Raw genomic sequence first — 15,512 nt, 5'->3', positions numbered from 1 at the left:
ATTTGGCATCCAAAACTGTACCACAACATATTCCAAAGAGTAAAACCATTTAGATCATTAAGTATTTGTTTAGCAAGCCATGTGTGATCCACAGAGTCAATTTGACTTTCTTGAATATCTTGGCTATGGTGGTATAACGTATTAGATCCAGGCTCATTGTTTCCTTACCAAATGCCCATTAAGTGATTTATAACTTTCTCCCAATTCCATTGAGAAGCTGTGACACAAGTATATCTGCAGTTAGCATGGCAGCCAAGATTTAAATTTAAATTTAGCCAAGTCAGTAACAAATTGAGCATTTTGTAATCCTTTGGATAAGGATAAGCAGTCATGATAGAGACTAAAGCAGATATCAAGCTGAATCTCCAGTTATAACAAGACTTAAGAGCATGCTGGTTTCTCCTATCTGGGAATAAGTCTATTATAAGACTTGAACTCCAGTATCAGAATTCCAGGGCTCTCAAATATTAGCTGGAGTCAAAAATAAACGAAGGTTATTATAACACAAGTATCCCTGACCTCTGTTATCTCGTGATGCATTTTGTCACTTTACAGTTTATAACAATTACATAATGCTTTTTGTTGTCCTGTTTACTTTCATGTTTCTGGAAATTAAAACAGGCCACAACAAGACAATGTTTATTCACAAGATCGGGTAGTAGGGAGGCTGTCAAGCCTCTAAAGGTCTCTTTGTATTCCACCACCACTAAAGGTCAGAACGTTACTTATAAATTCTCCAGGGATCATAGATTTTTGATTTAGGTGTCCCTCATCAACTCTGTAAGACCAATCCAAAATATATTCATTACTACTATAGACATTATGACATACTGAACAAGTGTTGGCACACACTATCCATTTAGGAAAGGCACCCAGTTCTATCATTGGGGAGTTCCATTTTTAAAAACGTCTTAATATATTTAGTTATATCCCAAGGGTGAGTGAGTTTGGCTATCTTGGCTCCCCATATGCTGTCTATCATCTTGGACTGCTTTTAAACAGCCAGCATTGTCATTATGGTACCAACATAAAGGTAGAATCCCACTGTATATAGTACAATTTAATCCAGCTGAATGCACAGGTGTAATATGTTTTATCTAAAGATTAGTGTCCTATCATTTGTCCATCTTTAGTAAAAAATGGAGTAGATTCTCCAGTCCACATAGCTGCATGTACTAAAAGTGGATCTGGAAAGTTAGTCCAGCAAGTTTCCCTGTTAACTCTACTTACCTGACAGCTTGACAAAGCCAACATGGCCACAAGTATTGTGGCAGATTTTAATATATCCTGTTGATTTATCATCTGCTTATCTTGATGTGTCAAATTCTTCAATTGTCCCCATATTGGCAAACCACCTTCTGGGTTCATAAATTCTCTTCCTCTTCTTGGTGGGTGTAAGATATTAAGTAAGATGTTAGTGGGTGATGGAATCAACACTTATATTATGAGCTTCAATCATCTGAACTGTGGTTTTGAGGGTCCTCCATGGTGGTGGCAAATAGTATGTTTGGGTACCCAGATGATCTGGGCTTTCTGGAAAGATGAAAGCATGACTTCTACTCCACATAATCACTGAATATGGCCCATTCCATTGTTCTGTTTGTCTTTCCACCAGACCAGACCTGTCAAGCCTACTGTTGTGTGAGCCATATGATGTTCAGCTGCAATGCAATCCTCAGCATCACAGTTCACAAAATTTAATACAAAAGAGCATGATTTCAACAATTTTGTGGGTTTTATTTCTCCCTTTTTGTTTTTATAATTGTAACTTTAGGGTTAAAAGAGCTCACTCTACAATGACCTCGCCTTGAGGATTCTAAGGAATGCAAGTTTGGTATTCAGTACAATATTGATCACAAAATTTTTGAAAAGATGAACTAAGATAAGCTGGAGCATTATCAGTTTTAATTTATAATGCATGACCCAGCACTATAAAAATAGCCAAGCATTGGGAAATAAAAATATGAATTTTCCCATTGAAGCAGTAGCAAAGATGAAATTAGAACAAGTGTCAATGATAACATGGGCATATAGCATTGTTTAAGAAAATGAGGCATGTGAATTACATCCATTTGCCACAATTGGTTTGGCTGAAGACCATAAGGATTAAGTCCAATAGATAAAAACTGAGATATGTACAACACAATGAGGACACTGACAAACAATTTGGTGAGCCTGGTTTTGGGTAATGTGAAATTCCTTTTGTAACAGCAATTTCATGATGTAAAGTATGAGAAGCTTGAGTACAGTTATGAGGAGTTAATTGTTGACAGGCTGCAACAAGATGATTAGGTTTATCATTTCCTGTTACCAAAGACCTGGAACTTGGAGTGAGCTCTAATGTGCCCAATAAAGCAAGGATAGTGATGCATTTGAATTGTCTTTGTAGGATTTGAAATAAATGAAATAATTCTTTTGATTGAGGATGCCCTGTACTGACTGTCTTAGTATGCATAGCAACTTCCATTGAATAAGCACTGTCACTGTAAATATTAACTGGTTCCTCAGCAGAGTGGAACAAAGCACAAACGGGAGCTTGAAACTCAGCTCTTTGTGCAGATATGTAAGAAGTTTGTACCGCTTTAGTGTTAGCAATACTATATTAACCATCCTGTACTGGATCCATCAGTACTGTAAGTGCCTCAGGTATTGGCTGGGTGCATACTATTTTTGGAAAAATAAGACACTCTAGCAAACTGAATAAAGCCTGTTATGAGGATAATGATTTTCTACTTGGCAGAAAAATCAACAGAAGCCACTTGTTATAGCCATCCTTATTGGACTGAAAACAGTACTACAATAAGAGAAGGCTCTGTAGAACTGGATTACTAAGCTGAGAAACAAGATCATGAAATGGGATTAAAGATGTTTGAGTAAAGAGCAAGATGAAGCCATTTGATAACTCCTAAAGACTACCATATAGCTCCTAAAGGAATATGAGAAGTAGTAAATATTAAAACCTGTAGGCTCCTTTGAATTAATTTTAGTAGTTGTGCAATCTTAGTGACAGTTTCAGCTTTCTTTAACACCACCTTTGTTTCTGCAGCAAGCTGTTGAGCACAGGCCTGAAAGGGATCCATACATAAAATATCAGAAAAGTGCTCAAATCTGTAGTAGATAATTGTAAGCTAGACCTTAACTATTTAATATCTTTCATTAACTTTTGAAAATCATTAGAGAACATAAGACATCAGTTCTAATCTGTACATTTTGTTGACAAGTTTTACTTTCTTCAATTAAACTTCCTAAAAAAGGAGAGGTGGTTTTGTACCTTTTCAGTGGCAAACACAAGTCCATAGTGACAAAAACACTACGTGAGCATACACTTGTAAAAGTATACCTGAATCAGGATGGGCCAAAATATGTTATTCATATAATGAATAAATATGCATTAGAGTACTATTTTTGCACAAGAGCTATTGCTTGAGCTACGAAAGTTTAACATAAAATAGGACTATTAGCCATACACTGTGGTAACATCTTCCAACAGTATATTTTAGTTGGCTCCTTAAAGTTAATAGATGGAATGCTAAATGTAAAGCACTTACAAGTAGCTAGATGTGAAGGTTTAATAAAAAACAATCCTTTAAATCTGTAACAGTTAAATGATAATCATGGAATAGCTATGAAAGAAGGATGCTGAGACTAGAGAATCCATCAATTACCAGATTTTTTTCTTAATTACAGAAATTAGAGTGTTTCAAGGACTGAAAGTAGATTCAGTATGACCAGCTTATAGCTTTTCTTGGTCTACTATATGAGTTGGTTGAATCTTCCCCCCAATAAGGGGCCATTGATTAACCTAGATAGGGTCATCTAATGTCCAGTTAGTTTTTCTGCTGTCTTATGGGTCAAAGACATACTCCTAATCATCTTATTGAAAAGATACAAAGATATACTCCTAATCATCGTATTGAAAAGGATGATTAGAAGTATATCTTAATCCATATTTTTCTTATTGAGAAGATTGTGCCACTGGAGAATACCTTCCTTGTTGATTTTTGCTGAATCCTTTGGGAATAAATCTTTGATCAAACATTTGAGAAGTGACCACAGATCTAGGACTCATTAGTAAAAAGACTTGTTACTATATCACAACCCTATAAATTTACTGGCAAACTTTTAAGACTATAATGATTGAAATGTCTCGTTTCCTTCTGAGACTTTCCATCGAAGATACTGAGCACTTTGTACAGATTGAGAAATATTACCTAAACCTTCCAAATTCGTATAGACTCTATGTAAAGATCAATTTTTAGGCCAGTGTACTATGGAATAACAGATATATCTGCCACAGGGTCTATAATACCTTGAAATTTCTGTTGTTGTTGTTTATTTTAAGCTCTAATTGAAAGTGTTCTTCCTTATTAATTATTTTCTTACTAATTATCTTTCCTCACTAATTATTCCCAATATGTCTTATCTGATGAGCCAAATTCTTGACCACCTCTAAGTATTTGTGATAGAAATTTTTCTTGTTGATCAATAAGGCAAAAGAGGAAATGGAGCTAAATTATTTTCTGGAAGTTCCTGAACGATGGAATTGGTGATTTTTATTTCTCCTGTAAAATCTGGATCTCTTACTCCTGGCAGTACTTGAAATCCCTTCAGAGTTAGCCTTCTCTGTCCCAATATAAGTCCTACTGTGCCAGAAGGCCAAGGGCCATAAATACCAATGGGTGTTGTCTTGTTTTTGGTATCAGTACATTCCCGGCAGTAGGGTGGAGGTTTAATTCTGCACATCCTGCTGGGGCCCTGTGTGTGGAGAGTGGTGACAGAGATTGGGAGACCAGTGTCTGAGATTGGGATTCCTAATAAATTTACTGCTGTGGATATTTGGTGACTCTGAAAGTTTCTGTGCAAAGACATAGGATGCCCAGTTGCTATGGGGATGTCCTTCATGCTAGAGTCTTATCAACTTCAACCTTATTCTCAGGCACAAAGCTCCTAGGAGTGAAGGAGTTTCCATGTTTCACCTGTTCCACTTCTCCTTAATCTGCCCTGGAATTAGTAACTTTTAATCAATGGACTTTCTTGAGAACTGCACAATGTTCCTAACATTGCACATTTTAGCTATAGTATGTAGATTGCTGATGTAATTCTTTAGACCTGCTTCTCCATCAGAGAGCAGCACTCTACCTGACCCCAGCTGTTCAATCTTTAAGCTCTGTGTTTGTGAATCTTATTTCTTTCAATCTCTCATCACCCCTCACCAGAACCTGCTAATTTGGCCGCACTAATCACAGCAGCCCTACAGGTCCAAGATGGATGGAAGAAAGGCTTGGCAGGATTGGGTCTGCTCTGGAGTGAGTGACAGTGTCCCCACAGTTTGACAGGGCCAGGGCTGGCCTGCCTTTTGTTTCCCTTCTGAAGAGGCAAATATTATCCATGTGTATTCATTTGAGATCTTCGTTCATTTGTCCCAGTGTTTACCACTGTGGCAACAAGGACACAGGCCTGGTTTGGGATGTCTTTGTATTTTGGCCATGTAGCTTTCCTCAGTCTCTGCCTAAATGCCCACTCTGTCCACAAGTAAAATATTCCTTTTAGAATTTTTATTCTTCCAAGCAAGCTACCAGATATTTTTTAGGGTTTAGCCAAAGTTACTCTTTGAACATACATGTTCCCAGTTTCAGTACAGAGACATACAAAATCAGTAACCATTTCTTTCTCATTATAACGATGGATGAGCTCCTGACAGGTTTTCTTAGCATTTTTAACAGCCAACTTTAATCACTAAATTGTCAGCATCTGTTTCTTTAATCACTTCACTAATAGCTTGATATAGCTGTACCACAAAAATGTGTGTAAGGCTCATCAGGACCCTGTTTAATGTTAGGGCTGCCCGTAGTCTGTTCTCCCTTATTTGACAACTCTCTCGAGTCTTTTTTCTTTTTTTCTTTTTCCTTTTTTTTAATATTCATTTTTTAGTTATAGGTGAACACAATATCTTTATTTTAATATACATGTGGTGCCGAGGATCGAACCCAGTGCCTCATGCATGCTCGATAAGTGCTCTCCCTCTAAGCCACAACCCTAGCCCCTCTCTCCAAGTCTTTTTTTTTTTTTAGCAGCTGCATTTATTTGCAGGTAGACCTGTATATCAAAATTCAGTTGGAGAATTGTGTCAGCAAATTGTCCAGTTCCAATCATCATTTTAAAATGATACTAACATCATAAGCTTGATTCTGTCACCCTTTTTTGTACTAAGTTCGGTCCATTTAGATTTTTTAATCACTCCCTGAGAAGCAGAACTTAGCTAGTGTGAGCCAGTTTTTGGCAAGAGATTCTAATAAGCTTTGTACAAATGGAGCTCTGGGGCCATATATGGAATTTGTACCTTCCGTTTTTTTAAGAATTTTTAAAGGAATGGGCTCAACAAAGCCTCTGGCTAGAATTATTAGGATCATATCTTCAAAAACAGGATATATATTGGGCTGGGGTTGGGGCTCAGTGATAGAGCATTTGCCTAGTATGTGCAAGGCAAAGCACCACAAATAAATAAATAAATAAATGGCATTGTGTCTAACTACAACTAAAAAATAAATATTAAAAAAAGGATATATCTTAAAATCTCCAGTGCTCTCAAATCCCTGTTCTCTTCAATGTCCTTATTAGACTCCTCCCCGGAGCCCCCTTCTTCTATACCTTGAGTATGTCCATCCCCCTAAGCCCCACTATCCAATTCCTGTTTATTATCAGTAAATGAGAGCTCTGGTATAACAGTTGAGCTCTTCTAACAGAATTACCTCTTTTTAAAAGCATATCTTTAAACACAGAAACATAATGATCCTTTTTTTTTTTTTTTTTTTTTTTTGGATCCTGTATTTCCCTTGTTTTTACATGTGACCCTTAATGGATCCTTACCTAAAGGATTTTTTTTTTTATCTGATGCATACTCAGGAGCACCCCTTATCTAGTTATTGAAGAAGTTTCCCTCTCTCTGGATCCATGGCCACCAACTGCAGCATCCTACACAGTCAAACTGGGGGACAAGGGTTGATAGGGGATTAAAAAAGAAATGCACAGATGTCAAGATAAATAGCTGGGTACAGATGGAGGTGTGCTCTCTGATGGACAAGCAGCAAGCAGATCTAAAGAGTTACGCCAGCAATCTTTATTTATATATGCCTCATTATCAGGTTAAAGTCTTTGCAAGCATTATTTTTTGTACTCAGCAAAGTTACAGAACTAGAAATATCTATGCAGCTTTTCCACAATTGCAGTGGAGCCCCTTTGTTGAAAGTTACTGTTAAGCCCACAGGTTCAGGAGTAGCAGAGCTAAAGAAACATTGTGGTTGTCAAGGGTGAGAATTCCTCTGTCCCCTGGAGCTGTGAGCCTGAGATCAAAGTTGAAGCTGGTAAGACTCTTGCACATAACCTCCTCAGGTGGGACATTACCATACCAGATAGGTATCCTGTACCTTTGCATAGAAACAGTCCCAGGCAGTAGGTGCGTCACAGCCATAAAATCTTCAGAGACCCCCCAATCTCAGTCACTGCTCTCCCAGTCTTTGTCACAACTCTCTACAAAGTTGCTTAGAACCTTTCTAAGTTGCTAACACTATCCTAAAACTTAAAATCCTTCTGTTGTCTATGGTATTTAAATAAGCATAATCATGACATTAACTTCACATCTAAACTCCTTAGTATTATTAAACATCTTAGAGTTGAAATTTATCCAGTTTAATTTTTTCTATAGTTAATTTTTTAAAAACAAATCAAGATTTATTCACTGCAATTAGCTACTAGCCTTCTGAATCTTTTTTAACATAGAAGTCTGTTCTCTCGTTTTTTTTGTAGGTTGTTTGGGTTTTTTCCACTAACTTTGTTTCTGTTTTTGTTTTTGCACCCATCACACAGTCTCTTTTAGATTACATTCTTATTTTATAAGTTTGCAGACAGTATGATCTGATACTGCTGCTTCATTGCTCTTTTCAAAAAATTTGAGTTGCATGTAATTTTCCCATGTTGTAGAATACTATTACTGGATTTTTTTCCCCAAACATTTAAAATTTTTCTTCTTATTTTTTTTTCATTTAATTATACAGGATAGTACAGCAGTTAGGCAAGGAAAAAACAAAGGGATATAAATAGGAAAAGAAGAGCTCAGACTATATCCCAATTTTCCTGGTACACGATCTTATATTAGGAAAACTATTCCATTCCCAGAAGGCTCAAAAGAATAAAATACACTAGGTGCAGTGGTTCACACCAGTAATCCCAGAAGCTCAGGAAGCTGAGGTAGGAGAATCTCAAATTCAAAGCCAACCTTAGCAACTTCTGAGCCCCTAAGCAACTCAGAGAAACTTGAGACCCTGTCTTTATAAAAAAGGGATTAGGCATATGTCTCAGTAGTTAAATATTAGGTTCTACAGTGTCTAAACAAAGAAATAAAATATTTAGAAATCAATATAACAAAACTGGCAAAGATGTCTACAATGAAAACTATAGAACACTGAAGAAAGAAATTGAAGATTTCAGAAAACGGAAAGATCTCTCATGTTCTTGAATAGGCTGAATTGATATTAAAATGGCCATAGTAACATTTTATGATTTATAAAACTATTCTTTTGGCAGGGCAGGGGGGGATACCAGGGATTGAACGCAGGGCTCACTCAACCATTGAGCCTTATCCCCAGCTCTATTTTTTCTTTCTTTTAAAATTTTATATTTAGTTGCTGATAGACCTTTATTTATTTATATGTATTACTGAGAATCAAACCTAGGATCTCACATATGCTTGGCAAGAACTCTGCCACTGAGCCACCCAGTACCATCCCCCCAGCTCTGTGGGTATAAATATAAAACTTAATAGATCCTGATGATACCGTAAATGTTCTATATCTTGACTGTCATAATAGAAACAGACATACCCATGATAATTGTTTACAGGCACATACACAAAAAATTCGTATGAACTAGACTCAAGAAATCTGAATGTGATTGAAGGTTACACTGGTATCAGTGCTGATCCTAATAATTGCAATACATATATAGTTTTGCAAGAACCTGCCAGTGGGGAAACTGGTTAAGAAGTTTACTTTTTGCTCAGATCTGTGGGGAATTGATTCCAAGAGCATTTAGATAATATAATTTTGCAAATTCTTACTACAAATAAATTATGACCTTATGACCTACCTGGTCTATCAAAAAGAAAAGAAAAACATCTGTGAGATAGGAAACATAAGAATTCTACAGGAGCTGTTAACTTGAAGATTTTAGGCTATAATGCAGGGTAGAACATTGACAGAGAAACTAGTGACATTCCTTACTTCTGGAGAGATTTCGTAGAGTTGAGATAAACTGAAAATATTGTTTATAGTTAAAAAAGCTGCGAAAATTAAGTCACTTTTATTTTCTATTGAGTATTCCTGGAGCTAACTAATCATTACATGTATGAGAAGGAAAATAGTCTAGTAGGAAAAGAACTACCTGTAAGAGTTAGAGGTAACAGTCTTTACAAACCCTTAACAATTATAAAAGCATGATCTGAAAAGATGAACAACATCTCAGATGCGACTCAGAAAATCTTAGTTTTAAGTTTGGGGGGGTTTCTGTTTAGTTTTCGTTTAAAACAACCTCCTTAAGCTACCCATACTGCCTGCCTCCCTTAGACTCCTAGAAAAGTCTACTTATCTGGACAACAAATAAGTAGTTGACAGGAATTAATGATAGAAGATTCTGACTACAAAAGCTAATATTAGGACTTATTCATAACTTCTACCATTGTAAAATTTAACATCCTGTTTCCTGCAAGAGTGGTCTTTTTTTTTTTTTTTTTTTTTTGAGAAAGAAAGGGGGTCTCTCTTAAGTTGCTTTTAGCACCTTGTTTTTGCTGAGGCTGGCTTTGAACTCGCAATTCTCCTGCCTCTGGGATTGTAGGCATGTACCATCACACTCATTTTAATCTATATAAATTTAAAATGAATTTTTAGTGTAGTCAAATCTTTTTAAATTGTGAAAATTCACCCTGATGTGGATGAATAAGACAATGTAGCTCAATGGCAAATTCAGAAAATTGCCATACATTTGCTACAAATAATACATTCTCCAGTTGTGGTATGAATAATGTTAAAGTAGATATTCTTGGTACTTTCCACCACATCATCTGTTTTGCCAGTAGTAGTTCTTATTTTGGTGGTGGTTGTGATTGTTTGGTATTATTAGGGAATTGAACCCACTATGCTACATCAACCAAGCCTTTGGGGGTTTTTAAGTTATTTTTTATTTTATTTTATTTCGATATAGATATTAACGTCCCCCTCCCCTCCCCCTCCTCCCCTTCTCCCTCCTCTCCCCCTCCCCATTTTCCCTACCCCTCCTCCTCTCCCCTCCTCCCCGCCTCCTTCTTCTTCTTTAGTTTTTGTTGGACACATACCTTTATTTTATTTTTGCTGAGGATTGAACCCAGCATCTCACACATGCTAGGCAAACGCTGTACTACTGAGCCACAATCCCAGCCCTCTTCTCAATATTTTGAGACAGGGTCTCACTAAGTTTCCAAGGCTAACTTCAAACCTGTAAGCCTTGTGAATATCTGAGATCCCAAGCATGTGCCACAATATCTCATTTTGTGTGTACCTAGTTGATATTTAATTTTCTCAGAACTGATTCACATAAAATGTAGAATCACTTATAGTACTGAAAATACATTTACTAACAAAATGGTCAACTTTTTCTTTTTTAGTTGTATTTTTTATTTTATGTGGTGCTGAGAATCAAACACAGTGACTCTCACACATGCTAAGCAAATGCCCTAGCCCTTTCTTTTTCTCTTTTCACTTGGAAAAATGCTTTAGGGATGAAGTGTTATGACTATTTTACTGAATCACACAAAGAATAAACAGAATTGTGAGGAAAAATAGCTCTAGTATCGTCATATGTTGGGTTTCTCTGACTTGAAAATTATACTACTTGAATTAAAAAATATATGAAATACTGGGCTGGGGATGTGGTTCAAGCGGTAGCGTGCTCGCTTAGCATGCTCGCAGCCCGGGTTCGATCCTCAGCACCACATACAAACAAAGATGTTGTGTCTGCCGAGAACTAAAACATAAATATTAAATAAATAAGTAAATGGACCTTTTTTAAAAAAAAAAAAAAAGAAATACTGTAGTTCATAAAACAAACATTCTGGGCTGGGGATGTGGCTCAAGCGGTAGCGCACTCGCCTGGCACGCATGCGGCCTCGGTTCAGTCCTCAGCACCACATACAAACAAAGATGTTGTGTCCGCCGATAACTAAAAAATAAATATTAAAAAATTCTCTCTCTCTCTCTCTCTCTCTCTCTCTCTCTCTCTCTCTCTCTCTCTCTCTCTCTCTCTCTCCCCCTTACTCTTATCTTCATCAATTATCTATCATCAATCTGAGTTACACCAAAAGTTTTACAATAATTCATTAGCTCTGGAGTATTATTTTTATTATGAGCTTTATTTCCAATATCTTTACTATAAAATTTGCATTGGTTTATTTTATCTTCCCTTATGTAAAGAATAAACTTTTAGATTATGTTACTGTTGTCATTGTTATTTTGTTATGAAGATGAAATTTTGGGACTCTTATTCCTTGTTTTATTCCATTTATTTAATAGGCTTTGGGGGGAACCTGTTAATCTTCGTGAGCAGCATGATGCCTTAGAATTTTTTAATTCTTTGGTGGATAGTTTGGATGAAGCTTTAAAAGCTTTAGGACATCCAGCTATATTGAGTAAAGTCCTAGGAGGTTCCTTTGCTGATCAGAAGATCTGCCAAGGTTGTCCACATAGGTAAGTTGCTGTGTTTTCAATGTGTGCGTATTGGTCTTTTTTAATAGTGTAAATAAAATTTTCACTTGTATTTTGGAGTATACTAATTATTGCCAAATGCCTAGGACTGTGAAGGATTTACATGCGTTTACAATTTCCCACATTTTTATTGAATTTTCTCCCAAGGAATATTTTTAGTGTTTCATTCTTTCCTCATGCATTCTTACCCTTGCTCTGTCATCCCGACACATAAAATGGTATTTTAAGAAAGCCTACAAATACCGTTGTAAAAGACCTTCTTTGTTCTAATATAATTTACTGTTGAAATATATTAATGTGTCTTCTAAATGTATTTTTAAGTCATCATCAGTTCTTATTCTTGAAATATTTCAGGTATATTTTCATATCAAATGATTTAGTAGGAAGGGACTATATTTTGGCTTTGATACAATCAAAAAGGAAATTTTAAGTTCCTAATGAAAAGAAAGCTATTGGTTTAGTTCAGAAAGGTCGTTAATGGATGATTATCATTTGAATGTTTTACTTCAAAACTTGTACTTGATGTAATGTTGATTTGAAATTTTTTCTCACCACAATACTATAATATTTTCAGCGGTACATGGTGGCACTCACCTATAATTCCAGCACCTCAGGAGACTAAGGCAGAAGGGTCACAAGTTCAAAGCCAGCCTCAACAACTCAGAAAGACCTTGTGTCTAAAGAAAATACAAAAGAGGGCTGGATATGTGGCTCAGTGGTTAAGCACCCCTAGGTTCAATCCCTGGTACCAAAAAAGAAAAAAGAAAAATTTCTCAACCATGTTAAATATAAACATTTAGTAAAGCAGGTCCTTTTGAAGGTAAGAACTAATATAGCAAAAAGTGATAACTACATAAAGGAAATTTTTTCATCATTTCATAGTGCTATTCACTCACAAGTTGAGAGGCATTCATTTCACTTAGCCAATTTTCAGTCCTTTGAAAACTTTTACATAATTTAAGAAATACAAGTATATCACTTTTTGATAACCTGTTTCTTTTAGTCTTCAGTTTTTCATCTTTTAAAAGTAATTGGAAATTAATACTTTATTCTGTTTAGTCAAAATATCCAAAATTCAAAAGTACACATGCTCACTAAACTTCTTGTTAGATATATATATACAAGTCCCAAGTTGTCTTATATTAAAGGGCATTGTGGTTTTAGAATATTTTATTTTTTCTGGAATATATATATTATTCAGGATTTCTTTTTTTCTTCTTATGAAGGCAGGTATCTGATCATACAGCAATTTGTATAACTCATTTATATAAGTGATTTTATTTTTGTTTCTATTCTGTTTCTCCTGACTAAAAGTTTATAAATATTAAGGTCTGTGACCTAAATATATCTCCTGTACTTTACTCATCTCTTTTTAATAAATGAATTTAATGGTTGAGAATGTATTCTTCCTATCTCATATTCTGATTTTATCATATGTGTCATCACAAATTTTGGGTCACTGTTATAAAATATTACCAGAGTTTGGACTGCTGACTCATTCTCATGTTATTTAATCTGGACTTCTTTTTATAACTAGATAGTACCATATACTAGAAGCAATATAGACTATATTTTTTGAACTTGTTAGAAAAGCTTCTTGTACAAAAATTGAAAAACACTTAAAAATTCACCCTTAGTAATAATAGTAGTCTAAAACGATTTTTTAAGAAACATAAAAGGGGCTGGAGATGTAGCTCAGTACTAGAATGTCCCTGGGTTCAATTCCCACTACCAAACAAACAAACAAAAAGTCTAGAATAACCATGTTCCGAACTTGATAAGTCTTAAACTTATCATGAATTCTGTTTGAACAGCTTGTCTTGCGTAAGTCCATTTGGGCCAGGTGGATAGGGTATGTTGCAGAAAAGTCAAAGATAAGACCCTGGAGACAGCATGGAAGGTACATGATTTGTTGGGGGAAATTTACAAGAGATTAGTGTCTGCTCCAAAAAGTGTGACAGTTGACAGCACCTCTCTTCTCATGGTATAGTGATAGCCGACTGGCCAAGTGACTCAGCCTTTCCAGATTGCCTTCAGTTCCAGTCTAGGATGGGAACTTTATATATATGTAGATATATATGTTTTTGGGTGTTATTCTGCAGAAGCAGTGGCATCATCAGCATTAGCTAAGATTAGTTTAGCTTAAGTTTGTTTATATGACCAGTCTTTCAAGGAGCAACTCTCCTGGTATACATCTTGCCCTGGTTCTCAGTGTGCACAAAAGCAAGCCCGTGTTCTTCAAAATAATATATGTCTTTTTTTTTCTAGACCAGGCTCTTGTTATTGTTCTTAGAATTTTGGAAACAGAAAGGGAACACTTGGAGACAAGTGTTTTACTATCTTCCTCTGCTTTAGGGATGATACAACAGAAATATAGGAAACAGTGAGGCTAAACAAACCTCATTTCAAATGACCACTGCACCTCATAAATGAAATCAAAATTGTCTACCAGCTTTCTCTCACCCTAGTTTCATTATCTTTTCTTACTCTTTTGTGTTTCATTTCATGTTCAGTATGCTTTTATCATTGTTTTGGAATATATTCCTCCTGCTTTAATAAAAAATATTTTAGAAGTTTGCTATCAACAGTGTGCCATTTCTCTTAATTCCCTCAAAAGGACATGTCAGGGATTGTCCTCTACCATCTAGATTTGTATCAGTGCATTCCATGACAGTCATACCATTACAGTAGAATCATCTAAACATTGTATCAGAGTAGGTCCCTGAGTAATTGTCACATTGCTATATGATTTCCCCCTGGCCAGAAAAGATTATTGTTATTCTAATAAAACTTTTTTTCCCCCTTGCATCAAAACTAGTTATCATGGAGACAAACTTCTTCCAGCTTGTGTTACAGAAGAGACTGCCCAATGCAAGGCCCAGCTACAGTGATTTGACCACTGCTGCCTGCCCCTCCAACACTACAGTCTTGTCAGAACTTATTCCTAAATCTATATTCACTTCTGCAAATCCCCTCCTTTTGCTCACATCACCTGACAGCTCCCAGTGAAGTCACAGTCCAGGATGTAGAGAGAGACAGGAAGGATCTCTTAGACAAGAGGTGCATTTGGGGTCTTCCAGAGTTGTAGCTGTGCACATTGTTCTAAGTGCTACCCACCTGGGAACACAAAGCATCCTGACATCCTCACTAAACATTTCTTGAGCATTAAGGATTTTCTTGATAACTTCCAGCTGACTTTATTCCACAAAAGCCCTCTGAAGGATTGTGGGACCTACTTGGCACCGCCTACACACACACACACACACACACACACACACACCCTTAACAGATAAGAAAATTAGACCTGCAATATTCCTTAAATTTAGATTCTTCTGAGCCTTTTTGTTAATCAGACCCCACCTTGGGCCTCTGTATCCAGTTTTAGTATGCATTCTGCTAAGTCAAGTATAGATAGAACCCCCTTGCATGACATCTGAGCCAGTACTGTATACTTCACCTTTGATGCCTAAGCCTGTTTTATCAAGAGACTTGTTAAGCCACTTTAGCAACAGTGCCCCATTCTTTAGGTCTCATTTTAGTAATTTTCTATTTCCACGCTCCATGGTTCTACAGTTGTCTTGTTCTTATACTCAGAGTTGAACTTGATCTCTCCCCTTTGTGATACAGCCCTTATTACATTTTCTTTGACAGGGTCACAGGTTAAATGATTGCCAAGTCTGTCTGGTTTATAAGTGGTAGAAATTTCAAGTGCTCTGGCTATGCAAC

The 15,512-nt window shown here is 36.2% G+C and overlaps 1 protein-coding gene across 3 annotated transcripts in view; it reads left to right on the top strand.

Moving 5' to 3' along the window:
- Positions 1–15,512, top strand: part of LOC113175909 (ubiquitin carboxyl-terminal hydrolase 9X-like) — a 127,015-nt gene that overhangs the window by 94,568 nt on the left and 16,935 nt on the right. For all 3 annotated transcript variants that reach the window (XM_077794091.1, XM_077794093.1, XM_077794090.1), the window contains one exon: positions 11,595–11,768. In XM_077794091.1, the coding sequence (XP_077650217.1) occupies positions 11,595–11,768 (174 nt within the window). The remainder of the gene's footprint in view (positions 1–11,594; positions 11,769–15,512) is intronic.

This window comes from Urocitellus parryii, chromosome Y, assembly GCF_045843805.1.
Source record: "Urocitellus parryii isolate mUroPar1 chromosome Y, mUroPar1.hap1, whole genome shotgun sequence".
NCBI lineage: Eukaryota > Metazoa > Chordata > Mammalia > Rodentia > Sciuridae > Urocitellus > Urocitellus parryii.
This window is presented reverse-complemented; position numbering and strand designations above follow the sequence as displayed.